Source organism: Malus sylvestris, chromosome 4, assembly GCF_916048215.2.
Source record: "Malus sylvestris chromosome 4, drMalSylv7.2, whole genome shotgun sequence".
Classification (NCBI taxonomy): Eukaryota; Viridiplantae; Streptophyta; class Magnoliopsida; order Rosales; family Rosaceae; genus Malus; species Malus sylvestris.
In genome coordinates this window covers 27,595,566-27,611,578 of record NC_062263.1, presented here as the reverse complement: position 1 = coordinate 27,611,578, position 16,013 = coordinate 27,595,566, and the positions used below count along the sequence as shown (strand labels likewise).

The 16,013-nt window shown below is 37.9% G+C and overlaps 4 protein-coding genes and 1 long non-coding RNA gene across 13 annotated transcripts; 4 read left to right on the top strand and 1 right to left on the bottom strand.

Moving 5' to 3' along the window:
* The first annotated feature begins 1,304 nt into the window (after positions 1 to 1,304).
* Positions 1,305 to 4,839, top strand: LOC126618989 (ATP-dependent Clp protease proteolytic subunit-related protein 3, chloroplastic-like). The gene is made up of 10 exons (XM_050287232.1): positions 1,305 to 1,690; positions 2,195 to 2,296; positions 2,650 to 2,772; positions 2,866 to 2,925; positions 3,227 to 3,323; positions 3,402 to 3,475; positions 3,768 to 3,821; positions 3,899 to 3,982; positions 4,067 to 4,194; positions 4,527 to 4,839. Exons 1-9 carry the CDS (start codon positions 1,406 to 1,408, stop codon positions 4,169 to 4,171), a joined length of 984 nt encoding a protein of 327 aa, XP_050143189.1. The 5' UTR covers positions 1,305 to 1,405; the 3' UTR covers positions 4,172 to 4,194; positions 4,527 to 4,839.
* Positions 4,840 to 5,928: 1,089 nt separating this feature from the next.
* LOC126618986 (uncharacterized) lies at positions 5,929 to 8,469 on the top strand. 8 transcript variants are annotated; one of them, XR_007621924.1, is made up of 8 exons: positions 5,930 to 6,423; positions 6,707 to 6,784; positions 6,886 to 7,028; positions 7,133 to 7,203; positions 7,476 to 7,571; positions 7,658 to 7,750; positions 7,844 to 7,993; positions 8,107 to 8,469. XR_007621924.1 is itself a non-coding variant. In XM_050287228.1 (8 exons), the coding sequence occupies exons 1-7, from the start codon at positions 5,971 to 5,973 to the stop codon at positions 7,924 to 7,926; spliced, it is 1,017 nt and encodes a 338-aa protein (XP_050143185.1). In that variant the 5' UTR covers positions 5,930 to 5,970; the 3' UTR covers positions 7,927 to 7,939; positions 8,107 to 8,469. The 8 variants fall into 8 exon arrangements, 4 of the variants coding, with proteins under 4 accessions (XP_050143186.1, XP_050143185.1, XP_050143184.1 ...); XR_007621923.1 differs by having other exon boundaries at positions 7,844 to 8,001; positions 8,113 to 8,469; XR_007621922.1 differs by having other exon boundaries at positions 7,844 to 8,001.
* Positions 8,470 to 8,779: 310 nt separating this feature from the next.
* On the top strand, positions 8,780 to 10,914 carry LOC126618987 (uncharacterized). 2 transcript variants are annotated; one of them, XM_050287230.1, is made up of 3 exons: positions 8,780 to 8,945; positions 9,528 to 9,822; positions 10,527 to 10,914. In XM_050287230.1, exons 2-3 carry the CDS (start codon positions 9,570 to 9,572, stop codon positions 10,562 to 10,564), a joined length of 291 nt encoding a protein of 96 aa, XP_050143187.1. In that variant the 5' UTR covers positions 8,780 to 8,945; positions 9,528 to 9,569; the 3' UTR covers positions 10,565 to 10,914. The 2 variants fall into 2 exon arrangements, with proteins under 2 accessions (XP_050143187.1, XP_050143188.1); XM_050287231.1 differs by having other exon boundaries at positions 8,782 to 8,945; positions 9,568 to 9,822.
* Positions 10,915 to 11,439: 525 nt separating this feature from the next.
* On the top strand, positions 11,440 to 15,868 carry LOC126618979 (uncharacterized). Its single transcript, XM_050287219.1, has 7 exons — positions 11,440 to 11,780; positions 12,216 to 12,334; positions 12,427 to 12,492; positions 12,627 to 12,824; positions 13,301 to 13,419; positions 13,603 to 13,708; positions 15,160 to 15,868. The coding sequence occupies exons 1-7, from the start codon at positions 11,552 to 11,554 to the stop codon at positions 15,709 to 15,711; spliced, it is 1,389 nt and encodes a 462-aa protein (XP_050143176.1). The 5' UTR covers positions 11,440 to 11,551; the 3' UTR covers positions 15,712 to 15,868.
* Positions 13,919 to 14,527, bottom strand: LOC126618985 (uncharacterized). The gene is made up of 2 exons (XR_007621921.1): positions 14,395 to 14,527; positions 13,919 to 14,298 (listed from the first exon to the last, which is right to left on the bottom strand). It is a non-coding gene; the product is annotated as an uncharacterized LOC126618985 (long non-coding RNA).
* Positions 15,869 to 16,013: the final 145 nt, after the last annotated feature.

Here is a 16,013-nt window from a genome sequence, read left to right as displayed (position 1 = left end):
GATGGCTTTTACAATAACTAAAAGCGTTCTTAGAAAAGAAAAAAAAAGTTTGGTTTTTTTGAGTTCAAGAAGCACAAGTTATGTGATTATAGGAAGCATTTCAAATGTTTTTCAATAATTCACTTATATTTTTACTAAATATATGTTCTAAAAGCATTTTTACAAAAACGGTTTTCGGTTATTTTAAAGGGAGTTTTAACGAAAAGTCCACGGTACTGTTCACTTTAACGAAAAACCACATTTTTACACTAAAAAGTCAAACCTGATACTATTCACTTTACTCTTTATTTTGTCCTTATCATTAAAACTCAAAGTTTTCAAGCCATTTTCATTAGTTTTCCTTATTTTAAAAGCAGTAGAAGTTAGTCCTCATTTTATATTGCTTTTTAGAGTGTATGATAATTTTATATTGCTTTTTAGAGTTTTATGACTATTTAGAGTGCCAATAATCTTAACAAATGTTTTTCAAAATTTATGACTCGCGTGTGCACAACCAACCTTATGATAACTCTGATTCATAATGGTTTGTTGTCTAATAATTAGTTATTGTGAAGGGGAAGTGATTTTCATGCACTTTTTAGTTTCTTACACATTCTTGTTCATTTTTTACGTTGATTTCGTTTTATTGAATCCAATTACTATAAATAAGGAAGAGTGTGGAAAGCTAAAAACGGCTTGTAAATGTGATTCTAGAAGTTGCTTTGTCATCTACTCATCGCCAATGTGATGGCATACAAATATTCTTCAAAATTTATATAACTCACACGTGGACAACTGATCCTAATACAATTGAGCGAGGTGAATTGTATAAGTTACTCTTTTCTTTTTCTTTGATCCATCCATGACACATATTGAAATTTAAAATTTATCTAATAGTGATAAATATAGTGGTGAGCATCATAATCATTTGAGGTTGGTGAGCAAAAATATTCCCTATAAATGTACAATTACACTCAAGTAATAAATCAAAGGCTCAGTTGGAAGTGTCTTTAAAATAACTTAGAGTGGTTTTGGTGAAATTGAGTTTGGGTTTCAAAGGCACTTTAAGTGCTTTTTAGAAGAAGCACCATATGTGTGCTTCTTGCAGGAAGCTTTAAGTGCTTTTCTAGGTTCCTCTTGAATTTTTGCTAAGAATTGTTTTCAAAAATATTTCCACTAAAAACACTTTCAGTTATTTAAAAACGTTACAGGTGAAAAATAAACATCGAAAAGTATATGATTATGAAGTGTTTATGATGCCAAGTATTTTTATTTTTGGGCCGATATGGACAACATTTTGTGGGCTCTAAAAGGGCCAACAGAACATCCCCAACTTCTTCCACACCACTACCAATCCAAATTCCCAGCCGAAGCTTCAAAGCCTTCCAAGTTCCGACTTCAACGAACCAACCACCAAGTATCTCGAATGGCGAGCAGTTTGCAGCTGCCAATCTCCATATCGTCAGCGTCTACGTCGTCGTTTAGACCCAGAAATGCTCGGAAGCTTACAGCTTTTTGCTCCGTTAACGCCAAAGCAACGGCCAAAATCCCAACTCCTCCAATAAACCCCAAGGACCCCTTTCTTTCGAGGCTCGCTGCGGTGGCTGCCAACTCCCCGGAAACCTTGCTGAACCGGCCGCCTCAAAATTCCGACTCTCTCCCGTACTTGGATGTGTTTGATGAACCTATTCTCATGGCCACTCCCGCCCAAGTACCCCTCTCTCTCTAAATTTTTACTTAGAAGTAAGAATTGCTTCTGTTTTTGAAGGATTGAAGTGAAAATTTTGAATTAATTTGATGGGCACCATTGATATTATTGAAAGAATCTTAGTTTTGTATTGGTTAAGCTAGTTTTTGTTCAAAAGGTTTAATTTTGAATTAGTTATTTTAAAGGAAACTAATAAAAAAGTTTAAAAACTTTGACTTTTAATGAAAATGATAAAATAAAGGGTAAAATAAACAGTATGATGATTAATTTTTTAGCGTAAAAATGTGATTTTTCGTTAAAGTATACAGTACTGAAAAGTTCCCTTACTTTAATGGGGTTTTAATGATATGGTGGTGCTAGTTGGATTTTCTGGTTTTTTCACTGTATATTGATTTTTGTAATATAGTTAGTGCTGTAGTAGTAATTAATGATTTGTTTCCATGTTATTTTCGGTTAATCCGTATTTTGTTTGGTTATTAATCTTATGCTGTTCTCTGCTTCAACTAGGTGGAAAGATCGGTTTCTTACAACGAGCATAGGCCCAGGAAGCCACCTCCAGACCTGCCCTCGTTGTTACTCCACGGAAGAATAGTTTATATTGGCATGCCTGTGAGTTTTTGAATCCAATATTTATATTATTGTAGATGCCATCTTATGGAAGTATCAAATTCTGCTGTCTTTTCATAGTACATGTCGTGTTTTTGGGGTGCGAATTGGGAGGCCAGAGCATGTCTTTGGAGCTGAGATGCAAAAACAAAGTGGGGAAGTGTTTGTCTTGATAAAGTAGCACTGTTTCTGAGTGTAAGCCTTGAGGGTGTTCTCTGGGTAATTCAGAAGGGGAAGATATGACTAGAATTATACTGGAATAATGGCGAAACTATTCATAATAGGTTTCAATCAATCTTATTGTCACTTCGTTCGTGCATTTTGTGAAATCTGTTGAAATTGCTCTTATGTTTCAGTTAGTGCCAGCAGTCACAGAGCTTATTGTTGCGGAATTGATGTATCTGCAATGGATGGATCCTAAACAACCTATATATATTTATATTAATTCGACGGGAACCACCCGTGATGATGGTGAAACCGTAAGTCTGGTGTTTCTGTTCAAAGGAAGATGCATATGAAATGATGTCTCTACCAATTATCTTTATCATGTATTCCAAATGCTTATTTTTCAGGTTGGCATGGAGTCAGAGGGATTTGCCATCTATGATGCTCTGATGCAGATGAAGAATGAGGTGATTCACTTTAAGAATTGTTGCACTGAGCATAATTATTGCTCTAGTTTTAGTGTTCTGGGTGTCAGTTTGGAGCTACATGAGGTGTTTCTAGATTAGCAATTGTGTTAAGGTGGAGATATGCACATGCAAGTGGAGCCACATGGAGTGTTTATTGACATTTTTATGTTCCTCTTCCTACTCCCCGGACTACATGTGCGAAGGGTTTTGGGCATTGGAAAATATGGAAATGATTTGCTTTTGTTTATGATATGAATGTTGTACGTTTTACCATAGTACATACTTGTTCTTGCTCATTCAGATACATACGGTTGCCGTTGGGGCCGCTATAGGTCAAGCATGTCTATTGCTTTCAGCAGGAACTAAGGGCAAACGATTTATGATGCCACATGCCAAAGGTATGACACATTTTGCTTTATAAGGCTGCAATCTCAGATCTTTAAAACTTTCGTTAACTTCCTTCAATCCTGTTTCAGCAATGATCCAGCAACCTCGTGTCCCATCATCTGGACTGATGCCTGCTAGTGACGTTCTTATTCGTGCAAAAGAGGTGAATTCCTCGTTCATTTCTTTCCACCATTTAATTGTTCTTGTCGTAATCACGTATTTGTGCATCACCTCTTTTTTTTCCATGGCCTCCGAACTTATTTGGAGGATTAAAAATAGGAAGGTTTCTTTCACTTTGTTATTATCTGTTCATTATGCAAAATATAATGAGAGGAAATTTCTGAGGGGCTGTGAGGACGTAAGCTTTCATTTCATTTATAACATCACAATCTTTTGAATTTAATTTATTTTGTGCATTTTGTGGAAACTTTTACATTGGGTGAAGTACTTTGCAGGTAATCACAAATAGGGACATTCTCGTAAAGCTTTTGGCCAAACACACTGGAAATGTAAGCTCTCTTTATAAGATTTAATCAGCATACGAGCAAAAGTAGGGAACTTATGTTATCGTGTTATTTTGTATTAGTCAGAGGAGGCTGTTGCTAAAGTGATGAGAAGACCATTTTATATGGATTCCACAACTGCTAAAGAATTCGGGGTGATTGACAAGGTAAGTCCTTGTACATAGTCTTAATGTAACCTATTTCTTCAATATTTGTGGTTGACTGATCTCGGGTGGGAATACCTCCTGCAGATCCTTTGGCGTGGTCAAGAAAAGATAATGGCAGATGTAGCCTCCCCTGAGGAATGGGATAAGACAGCTGGCGTCAAAGTTGTAGATGAACTCGGTGGTCTGTAATTGAAGCAATGTGGTTGTTATAGGTAAGTTAACCTTTCCTCAGTATGCAACGACTGTCATTCATGGCTCACTAATTATAGTGCACGGGCATGACAGGTCGATCAGTGTTTATTTTAAGTGCACAGGCTACAACGCCATTAAACTAGTTGTATCTGTGCATAAGTGTCGGCGTGATATACATGTCAGGCTGCTTTGCAGCTTGAATAAAATGGCACGAACGACAGATTAACTCATGGTTATACAAGAACGTTGCAAGCTAGTGTCGATATTATTTCCGTTCTTATATGTTATTAATGTATTTGATGGCAAGATCCTTTCGGCCAGATTTCTGATCAGAACGCTTCTCTTGGTGCAGGAGTTATAACATGGATACTGTAGAAGTTGTTACATGGTTGGTTGCTTGTTGGAGGTTCTTCGGTGATCGGCGAAGCATTAATGTAAAGAGTGCGAAATCTTCATGTGGGGAGTATAAAGATGAAGCGACAAGACAACCTGTTTATGTGCATTGTTTGAACGGAAGAGATGGAACAGTGATGCCAAAATTGCCTCTAGCACAAACCTGGACGGTGCACAAAACACGTACTATTTGAAAGTTGAATGACAACACTTTGTGTTTTGTGTGTTGAACGCTTTGGAAATTTTTAATATCATATCTTGATTAAGTTTTATTTTATTTATCTTTTTTATGGATGACATTTTGGAGGCAGTCAATTTCCTTTTTCTTAAAAAAAGGATTAACTGGTGGCTTCGCTACGGTAGTCCATCATTTCGAGGAAGAAAAACTTAGCATGCCATCATCGTGTTTATGTAGAAAGCATTGTTTATGTTAAGGGAGGCAACAAACTAAGGACGTACATAATTCTATTTCTGGTTAGCAATGTCCAATATCTATGTTTGATTTGTCCGAAGATAATGAAATCATCTGTCTTTTTAAATGGAGTCTCATTCTAGTTCCCACCAGGGGTGGGCATTGGGTGGGTTGGTCGGGATGGATTTTAATCCGTTGGCCAACTCAATAGGTTCAGGTTGACATTATTGATTTTGAAAACTCATTTTCACCAAAGAAATAAACGAACGAACCCATTCAAACCATTGTAAGGCAGGTTAGCTTGCACAGATTTAATAAATTGAGATTGTTTACTTTCCTTCTTATTCCTAAAGGGAGTATGAGTGACAAATAATTTAAAACATATGTAATAGTAAACTTAAATCTTGTGAATTTGGAGTTGTAGAATCACTATTTGTTACTTAATACTTAAATTTTATCATGTAACTAAAGTTGTAAATAAACAAATGTGCTTAATAACTATTAAATTTTATTTCGACAAATAAAAAAAAACTATTTTTTATGCATATGAGTATGTAATATATACGTATGATAAAGAATTGTTGATATTCGGATGGATTGTTTTTAATTGGTTAATAATATTTTAATTCAGCTTAACTCACCCATTGGACGGGTGATCGGATTTCCATCCGGAAATAATTTTTTTAAAGTTTATAACTTAACCCAACCCAACAAATTTCAGTTGGATTAATCGGTAAACCCACTAACTGAAGAAAGTCAAACTTACATCATAAAATTTAGAGAATTTTAGCAAAAAACTTCATGTACCGTTTACTTTAACGAAAAATCATATTTTTACATTAAAATGTCAATCATGATACTATTCATTTTATCATTTATTTTGTTCTTAAAACTCAAAAGTTTTCAAATCCCTTTTTCTTAAAATTAATTGGCAAATATAAATCTCAACCATATTTTGTAGGGGTGATGTTAGAGGAGAGGAGGAGAGCAAATGGGGAAGCCCTCTCTCTCACTACGACTGACAATCTTCCTCTCCCTCTCTCTCACTGCTTCCTACTCCATCTCAGCCTCTTCATCTTCCCCAATCTTTCCACGACGATCTTCTCCAAACCCTTCTCTCAAAGCCACTCCTTCGGACCTGCTCTCTCTGCTGGGCCCCAAGTCCCACTCTTCGTCCGTTGACCCCATTGTTGCCCAAGAACTCACTTCCTGCTTCAGATTCCTCGTACCCTTTTCGCCAATTGCCAAGCAAAATTGCCCGCCAAGTTATTTGAATCGGAAATTCTTGAGCTTGAAGCAAAAGGGTGGTGATTTGTGTCAGCGGGAGGAGGATGAGCTCGTTTGGTGGCCGCCTCGGCCGGTTTTGGAGCTGGCTCGCCTGGCTGTTGACTCCGGCGGAGACCCGGCTGCGATTCAACGCGCTTTGGATCCGACTATGATCACTGTCAGTCTCCTTTTCATTTTTGCTTTTAATAATTGCCAATTTATCATGTATGTAATTGCCTTTTGTGCTTGAATTTGGAGAAAAATTGTAACTTTGGTGTAACATTATGATAAATTGTTGCAGAGTGATTTCCAATTGTTCCGTAATCGGTCTTCATTGTGTTGGATTTTAGTTAGTTTGGAGATGGAACTGAAATTATGATGAATTTAAGTAATGTCCGGATTGTCTTGTTATTTTTTGCACTAGTTGTAACTAGAGGATGTTTAATTTAGTAATGTGTTAGGTGCCTGATGTTGAAGGATCGAAAGAGGACAGATGCGAGCTTACTAGAACTCCGTATGGGAGACGATTCATAAGTGAGGTTTGCATCGAAAAAAATGAAACTTCAAGTTTTTGAGTTGTTCTAGTCATGAAATTAATCCTCTCTTTGAATTCATAGAGTGCTTTTCTGTTGCATTGCAGGAGTTGAATTCATATCTTGAATTTTTGTTTGAACTTATTCTTGCTCGGGGTCCCGATATTGGATTGAACGTGTCGTTGAGTCGCTATGATTTATTCCATGGACACCTTTTTCTTGCCATAGACAGTGGAAGACTTGGTATATTGTAAGTTGGTATCTTTCTTGCAGCGCCCTTTTGTCGGAACATTTGAGCTACAATGTTTAACCATCATCGGCTCGTTTAAGATTGTGTCTTTTTATGGTTGATAGGTTCCATGCTAAAGAATACCCTGCTTATGACAAGGAAGTATTTCCATACAACATGGGATACTGTCAAGTAGGTAAATCCCCATGTAACATCTTTAATTTTTCGCAATTCATAGATCTGTTTTAGTACTCGAATACTAGCCCTTCTGTCTTTGTAGTGACTTATCTGAAAATAGAAAAATTAACGAAGAAACAAGCTTAAAGTTAAATCCTCCTTTCAGCATTACTAACTTGTTCCTCGAATTTTTGGTTACTCATATCAAGCAATTACACTGGTGATATAATGTTGTAATACCTTGTAGTGAAATGTGTGTGACCCCTGTTGTTCTAATATCACCTCCTTTAGGGTCGAATGTGACTTATGATGATTCAATGAACTTGCGAAACATCCTCTGGCTTTCTCCATTGCCAAGCGATTCAACTAAAGCTTGGGCAGCACCAGGTACCTTTGCCTAACCAATTTGAAGAAATTAGCTTCAATGGCTATCATATCATAAACATAATGTAATGCGGCTTGTTGATTTTCAGGTGTCCTTGTAGCGCTGGATGCCCGTCCAGATGGAATCATATATAGAGATCTCATACCCGAATATGTAAATATTGCAAGGACTATATACGAAGGTGCGATATTTTATCTTGTCATATGCCATTTTTGTTTTTCTAAAATAAGTTCCTGAAGATTAAGAATACAATTTTTTCATTGGTGCTGGTCAGACGATCTTGGGGAAGTTGCAGTTGATGTGAACTACTTGGATGTTGGGAATGCGGGGTCAAAGTTTAAAATTTTTATTTGCTGATGCTCGTTTCAAGGTTCATGCCATATCCTTTCCCATCATCGACTAGTCTATTACGCAACAACGCCAAGTAACCATGTACAGAATCTCTCTTCGTTTGTACCTATTAGTCTATAAGTTTTCCTTGGTCGTTTTCTGTTCATCCAGATTGATGAAATGAGCTTCTAGTTTCTTTCGGGCCAGTTGCAGATTATGTATCAAGGGTGAACCTCAGACGAGAGAGGGGCGATGTATGCTGGCCAGGATGATTCCTTTGGTGCTTGCAGAAAGTAGGATCCGGGAATGCGAAAGAGATTGCTTTGGTTTACTCTGGTGGCAGATTGCGAGGCAAGCAAACCGAATGCACGAGGGATGTGATCTGCAAAGAATGTGCATTACTATTTACTAGCTTGTTAATAAGAAATTCGGGAGGCCATGAATGAAATCCCTTCAAGTGTTTGTTAGCAAACATTGTCTCTCACCGATGTGAGACAACTCTCAACATTTGTTACGAGGTTGAAACTTGGAATTGAATGATAAATTAGAGTTATCTGCATTGTTGAACAATTACATTGCAAACTGTTTTGGAGTTTTAACTTTCGTGGCGGAGCATTCTACCTTTGTACGCGTGATAAAATTAAGAGTTCGACTCTTGTTCTTATTTTTGCGCTGAAAGTTTCGAGTTCGATTCCCCTTTCTTATTATTACTTGCATAAAAAATAAAATATAAAACAAAAACTATAGTATTATGTCCATTAATCTATATAGGGCTTGATTTGGGCCTTTTAATCCGGCCCCCAAAATATCAAGTAATCCAAATAGAACGGGTCGGGTCCGGGTTTCTATCCGGACTCCCCCGCTAAAACAGCACCAAGAGGAGAAAAACCCAGGGTTTTGTTCTCACTGGTTACTCTTGTGACCATTTTCTCAGCAACCAAACACCTTTGACAAAAAAATAAAAAATAAAAAAACACCTCATACAATCTTCAATCGCCTTCTAATCAAAATCCGTTCATTGTTTCGTCTGGAAGATTTAATTTTCGGTAAGAAGTTACTTTCTCGTCGTATCTCCCTCAATTTTCTCAGCAACCAAACACAAACTTGCACTAGTTGAGTGACATTTGCTGATTGCTGTATAGTATCTTTTTACTTATTATTTGGTATCTGTGATCTTGAATTGCATAGACGCACGATTTTTAATTGGGAAATTTTCTTTTTTCTTACTCGGATATTTTTTCCCGATTTGTTTAATTGTGAATTTGTGATGTAGAATTCGGTGTTCTAGGGCTTGATTTTGGGATTATTATCTTCATATGAATTGTTAATTATTTGCCCAGTTAAATTCCTTTGATTGGTAATTATTTTGCTGCAAATTCCAGTTTTAAGATTTCTGCATAGTTTTCAGAAAGCATTGGGTGAAATTATGGATTGAAGAAAATCTGCATATAATTAGTGCTCAATGATTTGCTTATGGGATTGGCTAATGATAAGTTGGATTAGGCATTGATGTACTTGATTAAGTTTTAAACCTTTTCATGACCAATTTACCATCATGTTTTTTGCGGTTAAATTTCCATTGGATTTCTTATTTACTGTTGTTTTTTTGCTTGGGGTACGACGTTCAGATTCAAGGTTGTGCAGGCTCTAAATTGAACTATTTTACAGTCATGGCCACCGAAGAGCCAAGAGACCCGTTCAAAGGGGTGGATTGGAAAGCTGTAGGCAATGACATGCAGAAGGAACCTGGTGTTAAACCAGGGATAAAGAAGCGGCTTCCCAGAAAGATTAGGCAGATTCCGGAGTGCTATTTTCTTCCTCGACGATCCCTACCCTACAACATTGCGTTTTTTGGAGCATGCATTGCTGGTGGAATTGGTGCTGGCATGCTTTTGGAGGTCTGGATAAACAAGAAAGTTAGAGGTATGCCCTATAATTCCGGTGTTAGTTTTCTTTCCTTAAGGTAGGGGTTCAACCTCTAGGGCCGAAAACAAGAGTAGGATTGAACACCTTGCGTTCTGCATACTGATCACAGGTTCTGGTCTGGTCAAGACAAATATAATAATTTTAGGAAAACTAATGAAAATGGCTTGAAAACTTTGAGTTTTAACGATAAGGACAAAATAAAAGGTAAAGTGAATAGTACTAAAAATGTGGTTTTTCGTTAAAGTGAACAGTACCGAAAGCTTTTCGTTAAAGTTCTCTTATAATTTTCACCTTTGCAAGTTTATAATGTTTTTGGTTAGATGCAATGCTAACAGTAGACAATGTATCTTTGAGCTTTTTCCATGATGGGGAATTATGCACTTACGGGTTCTCGGTTTATACTGGACATCTGAACATTAGGAAATTACGAAAGATGTTAAAGTAAGAAATTTGTGATCAGACTGCTTACCTTCACGGCATTGTTTGTTGTAATGCCTTAATAAGACATGTACAAGCATTTTTTGTTGCATATCAAGAGAGATGGTTACCTTAGGAACGCATTCGATCTCTTTTGGTCTGTGCAATCAGTTTTAGCCAATCTCGGTTGTTCTGAACTGGCTTATACATATCTGATTGTTGTAAGTTTTGTCCTGCTTCGTTTATAGAGCTTATGCTAACATATTCCTGCTTCGGTGTTGCAGAGGATGGAGGCGTCATCTGGGAGTTCGACAAAAAATAGCCTTAGATGGATGGAATTGTTCAATGTGACGGCATTAAAAACATCCCGCCTTCTTTCTGTACCCCTTCTCTTTCGGAATTTTCTTTAAGTCGGCATAGGCTGTGAAGCCATTGGAATTCGGTTTCTTCGCCGATGTTTGCTCTTGAAATTTTTGTGTAACGACTAGTGAGCATACGATGTTAGTTCTCACAGCGTCTTTCGGTTTGTTTCGTACAATGTTCTGCATACTATGATTCGGATTTATATAACGTAGAATGAACCGAGGGGCAATACACTTTAAGCATTCGTCATGTAATAGTTGATTTAGTGACGCAAAATCTCAATTTTTTCGTGGTGATTGTAAGTTCAAATCTCCGCATTGTTTGATTGATTAGAAATTTACATTGATAATTTTTTCACTTATAATTGTCGTTTTCAATTACTAAAATTGGAGTTAGAGAGTTTATATTACTAAAATTGATAAAAATTTCAATTTATAATTGTCGTTTCAAATTATCCGGGTTCGAAACTTACCCCTCTAATCCCCTCCCTCTTTATAATAATGATAATTAAAAAAATAAAAAAAATTCCCAAACACATTTGAGTTGAAAATAATATCATATCTACCGAAACAATCTGTCGCTCCCAACTTTTTGAGACAGAGTTTGACAAGAAAAGACTTTTTTTTTAAGACTTGAAGAGAAACTTTTGGGATAATAACAAAAGATATTGCTTTTTAAATCATATTATATGATTGTTGATAATTAAATAATTAAATTAAATATTATAAACGTATTTAATTCTTATTTTTTATATCTGGTTTAGAAAATTAACCTAACATTATCCAATAACGAATAGTATAGGCACCCCGGGCCCGGGCACAACGAACGTGACCCCAACACTCTCTATACTCGCGCTTAGCTACTCTCTCTCTCTCTTGAATTTTCTCGAACCTCAGTTTCTCTCTCTCTCTCTCTCTCTCTCTCTTCGATTTCTGATTCAATTGTAATGGCTGCTGCGAGGGTTGAGCGTGGCGATCTATGGAAGAGCAAGGCCCTGTCGGTGCAGCTGCGGCTCAGGCAGCGGTTCAGGGTGGAGGTGGATCGCCGCCTCCGGCACCACCCCATTTTTTCCAACGACGGTTACTTCTCCTCCACATTGCAGCGTTGGCTCGAGCGCTTTCGCGACTTCCGCCGTGATTCCCTCCCTTCCTCCACCGCCTTCTACCGCAAACGAGGTCCTTTTCCTCCCTCCTTCCTTCAATTAAATTGAATTCATTTTCTTTTTATTGTAATTTTCGTTTCCGATGGATTGCAAATTTTGATTGATTTGTTTCTGTGAAGGAATTTCAATTTCCTAACTTTGTGTAGTAAAAGATTGTGTCTTTCTGTTAAAAATTAGTTAGCTAACTAGCATAGATAGGAGGCAAGACTGATTAGCGAATTTAAAAGTTGCATCTTGAGGACAATTTCGGGTTCGTATCGGTATAGGCTTGCATTTCGCTATGATTCCATTAGCGAAGTGAAAATCTTTGAGCTTGAAGAATTTGCAAATGTTTTTAGGAGTATTTGATTAGTTTGCGCGTTTGTAATCTACCCAAGTAAGAATCTGCGGCGGTTTTTCGGTGAGGACAGTAGTATAAGGGCGATTTTTTGTATTGTGGTGCCTGCAGTGGGTAAGGATTTCAATGCTGAAGAAGAATCAATCCTTCTACGCATGCTTCAAGCTGTGGCTGTTCCGGTCATTGGCAATGTTTGTCATGTGTTTATGAATGGATTGAATCAGGTTCAGGTAGGTGAGATTGTGGGGTATTATGTGTTTTTTAATTTGTAATTTTGTATTTTGAGGGCTGCAAGAATAATGTGGGTTTTCGGGTGTCATAGGTGTATGGTGTAGAAAAATTACATGATGCCGTGCTACGCAGACCCAAAGGCAAGCCTCTTATAACGGTAACGCCCCAGCATCCTATTTACGGGTCTAAAACTTAATGCATATGAATTGATTGGCATCAGTACCATTTGCTCCTTCACTATTTCTGGCTTCCCATTGGTAATTATGGCTACTTTTTTAATTCTCATTTCAGGTCAGCAATCATGTTGCTTCTATGGATGATCCGCTTGTTCTCTCTGCGTTGCTTCCTCGACATGTTCTTCTGGATGCTCAGAACTTGAGGTGGACACTTTGCGCGTCTGATCGTTGTTTTGCAAATCCTGTAACTTCAGCATTTTTTCGATCTGTCAAAGTCCTGCCAGTTTCTCGTGGTGATGGGATTTATCAAAAGGTATTCTTTTAATTATTTCACTAAGTTTGTTGAAGGTGTTGGGTAGTTTGTTAGTACTAGTGCCGTCATGACACGTATAATTGCAAATAAAACCAAACCTCTGCAGCATATAAGTAGTGCTTTGATGGTTATCTTCTTCTTTTCATATGTTTCTAGAAATGGGTCCTTTAGTATGATAAATCAAAAGATAGGATGCTCTTTCCTTACTTGTTTTGAACATTTCATATGTACCTTGGGTCTACGGAAGGGCTAAAAGTTATCAATTTGTCTTATAATTAATTGGCGCTTAACTGAATGATTCTGGTGCAGAATGATGGATACAGTTCTATATACTCTATATGCAGATTTTAGTTATTGATGTTTGATTTGGTTTTTGTTCTTCTAGGTTTTCATCAGTCACATTTTATTTTATTTTTTGAGTAATGACAGTGTGATAACCATGCCACGTTCTCATCTTTATGGTTTGATTGATTCAGGGAATGGATGAGGCTATTTCAAAATTGAATCAAGGTGGTTGGGTTCACATCTTCCCAGAAGGTAGTCGTTCTCGAGATGGTGGAAAAACCATGGGGTCTTCCAAGAGAGGTGTCGGGAGGTGAGGATCCGATCCGATCTCCCTTTCTTGAAAGATATATTGCTCCCATGCTTTTATCTGTAAGCTGTAAAGAGAGTCTTCAATAGTAACTTATGGCACATTGATTAAACCAGCAATTGGATGTAGTGTTCTTTTCATTGGAACACTTTGCGGTAGTAACTATTGCATTTTCTTACTTGGCAGGTTGGTCCTTGACGCCGACAATATTCCCATGGTTGTTCCATTTGTGCATAGCGGGATGCAGGACATTATGCCTATTGGTGCTAGCATCCCAAGGATAGGCAATACGGTAAGTCCAATACTTGCTATTATCAGTACATATTCAGTGTTGATCTGCGCAGTCTCCGTTCGATAGGGTGTAATCCTTCAAGCTAGATACTTTGATACTCAGAAATTATATGAGTGAGCAGATATACCTTCGCATGTAGCCTTGTCTGCTGTAGGATTTGATTGTTGTTTTTACCATTACAGTCCATGACACCTTTCACGCTTTATCCAGTGTTTTGTTCTTTTATGATACACTAGCTAAGTCGCACACGCGATGCACGTGTAAAAATTCTTTGTGGTCTCACTGCAAAAGCCTTCCTACTGCCGCCCCCCCCCCCCTACGTTTACTTCTATCAAATCTCATGTACCTGATGTGTGCCAATTTTTAATTTTTGACACAAACAAAAAAAAACTTTTGCAAACCCAATACGACATCGTCCTTCTTGGCCCCAAAACATTTCATTTTTTTTTCCTTCTCTCTCACCTGCTTCACCGTTTCGGCTTGCATACCAAATCTCTCTCTCTCTCTCTCTCTCTCTCTCCCTCTCCCTTTCTCTCTCATCGTGAGCTCCTCGCACAAAATCTCTCTCTAGATTCAGCCAATTGAATAACCTTCCTCCTTCGTTCTCAATCCCAAATCCCCACCTTTCTCTCTCATCGTGAGCTCCTCGCACAAAATCTCTCTCTAGATTCAGCCAATTGAATAACCTTCCTCCTTCGTTCTCAATCCCAAATCCCCAAGTTCCGCGTGTGCCTTTACTGAAGAATAAAACTCCTCTGCAAAACTGAACTCAGAACCCAGCATGCATCATAGCTGACGGAAACCGCACCTGCATACCAAATCTCTCTCTCTCTCTCTCTCTCTCTCTCTCTCTCTCTCTCTCTCTCTCTCTCTCTCTCTCTCTCTCTCTCTCTCTCTCTCTCTCTCTCTCTCTCATCGTGAGCTCCTCACACGAAATCTCTCTCTAGATTCAGCCAATTGAATAACCTTCCTCCTTCATTCTCGATCCCAAATCCCCAAGTTCTGCGTGTGCCTTTACCGAAGAATAAAACTCCTCTGCAAAACTGAACCCAGAACCCAGCCAGAACCCAGCATGCATCATAGCCAATGGAAACCGCACCACGCCCTCAACTCATCACCACCACATGTCTCTTCCGATCTCTGTCTCGTTCCTATAAAAAATCTACCCAACCACCAAAATCCACGAAACACCGAGTTCTCTTGTCCAGAGGGTTTAATTTTTAATTTTAAAATAGGGGCTGTTATTACTACATAGCAGTGAGGTTCATATAAAAAACAGTAAAATTTGTGTTTATGTAATTACTAAATTGTCCATAATTGTTAATTCTGTTTTGTTTTGATTAGAGGGTTAGAATTATAATTTCATAGGGTGGTTGACAAACAGGGTTCTATTAATATGTAGTTTATATATTGTTCAGCTTACTGTTTTCACATATAATTGGACAATGTAGGTAACGGTGGTTATTGGCGATCCAATCTACTTCGATGATTTGTTGAATTCTGAAGGAGCTAAGCATGTATCAAGAGGAAAGCTGTACGATGCTGTATCTTCAAGGATTGGTCATAGACTAAGCGAACTGAAAGTTCAGGTCGACAAATTAGCTCAAGTAACTCGGTCACAAAATCTTCCTGCGCAGAACACAGACCGAGCTGCAGTGATTTTGCAGCTTGTTGATTGGGAATCATTCGGAATGGGGAACCTTACATCTTCCGAAGATGATGGTTCACCGGTGCAAGAAACTGAGATCCAACTAGCTGCTCCTCCCCATACGCAAGAACCCCGGTCTGCTGATTGGAGTTACAGAGTGGGTTTCTCCCGTGAAGGTGGCTTTGCATCACGGATGCGTAGTTTCATGGACCAGAGTGAGTTTATGGGTTTCGCAGCCAGAGGCATATTTATGAACCGTAGAGTCCAAGAAACCTCTCCGAGCGGCCGAGGGGTTGGTCCGTTGAAAGCATGGAGACGATACTTGGAGGCCAATGTATTACCACAATGGAATTAGTTCCAACATAAATCTAGCAAAGGCTTATGTAAATTAAAATTTTGGTGTTCATCATAAAAGAACTGAAATTTTGGTTGAAAATTTTTCCGTTTGTTATGAAGTATCAAGCTTTGGTTTAGAACGTTTTCAATACCAAAATGGTTAAAGTTTCCTATTAGTGGTGTGTTTTTAGAACGTTTTGTTTATATGTATTGTTTGAAAGTGCTTTTATAATAACTAAAAGCACTTGTTTTATTTATTTTTGGGTAAAGAATGACTAGAAGCAGTTGAAAAAATACGTTTATGGGGTTCAAAAGCAATTA

What these genes read in the sequence shown, in the direction of transcription:
- LOC126618989 (XM_050287232.1), top strand. Translation starts at nt 1,406, where the DNA reads ATGGCGAGCAGTTTGCAGCTGCCAATCTCCATATCGTCAGCGTCTACG. An exon ending in TGATGCAGATGAAGAATGAG is followed by an intron (nt 2,926 to 3,226) that starts GTGATTCACTTT and finishes TTGCTCATTCAG; the next exon opens with ATACATACGGTTGCCGTTGG. An exon ending in TATGATGCCACATGCCAAAG is followed by an intron (nt 3,324 to 3,401) that starts GTATGACACATT and finishes ATCCTGTTTCAG; the next exon opens with CAATGATCCAGCAACCTCGT.
- LOC126618979 (XM_050287219.1), top strand. Translation starts at nt 11,552, where the DNA reads ATGGCTGCTGCGAGGGTTGAGCGTGGCGATCTATGGAAGAGCAAGGCC. An exon ending in CGCCTTCTACCGCAAACGAG is followed by an intron (nt 11,781 to 12,215) that starts GTCCTTTTCCTC and finishes TGGTGCCTGCAG; the next exon opens with TGGGTAAGGATTTCAATGCT. An exon ending in GTGATGGGATTTATCAAAAG is followed by an intron (nt 12,825 to 13,300) that starts GTATTCTTTTAA and finishes TGATTGATTCAG; the next exon opens with GGAATGGATGAGGCTATTTC.
- LOC126618987 (XM_050287230.1), top strand. Translation starts at nt 9,570, where the DNA reads ATGGCCACCGAAGAGCCAAGAGACCCGTTCAAAGGGGTGGATTGGAAA. An exon ending in GATAAACAAGAAAGTTAGAG is followed by an intron (nt 9,823 to 10,526) that starts GTATGCCCTATA and finishes TCGGTGTTGCAG; the next exon opens with AGGATGGAGGCGTCATCTGG.
- LOC126618986 (XM_050287228.1), top strand. Translation starts at nt 5,971, where the DNA reads ATGGGGAAGCCCTCTCTCTCACTACGACTGACAATCTTCCTCTCCCTC. An exon ending in GGAGACGATTCATAAGTGAG is followed by an intron (nt 6,785 to 6,885) that starts GTTTGCATCGAA and finishes GTTGCATTGCAG; the next exon opens with GAGTTGAATTCATATCTTGA. An exon ending in TAAAGCTTGGGCAGCACCAG is followed by an intron (nt 7,572 to 7,657) that starts GTACCTTTGCCT and finishes GTTGATTTTCAG; the next exon opens with GTGTCCTTGTAGCGCTGGAT.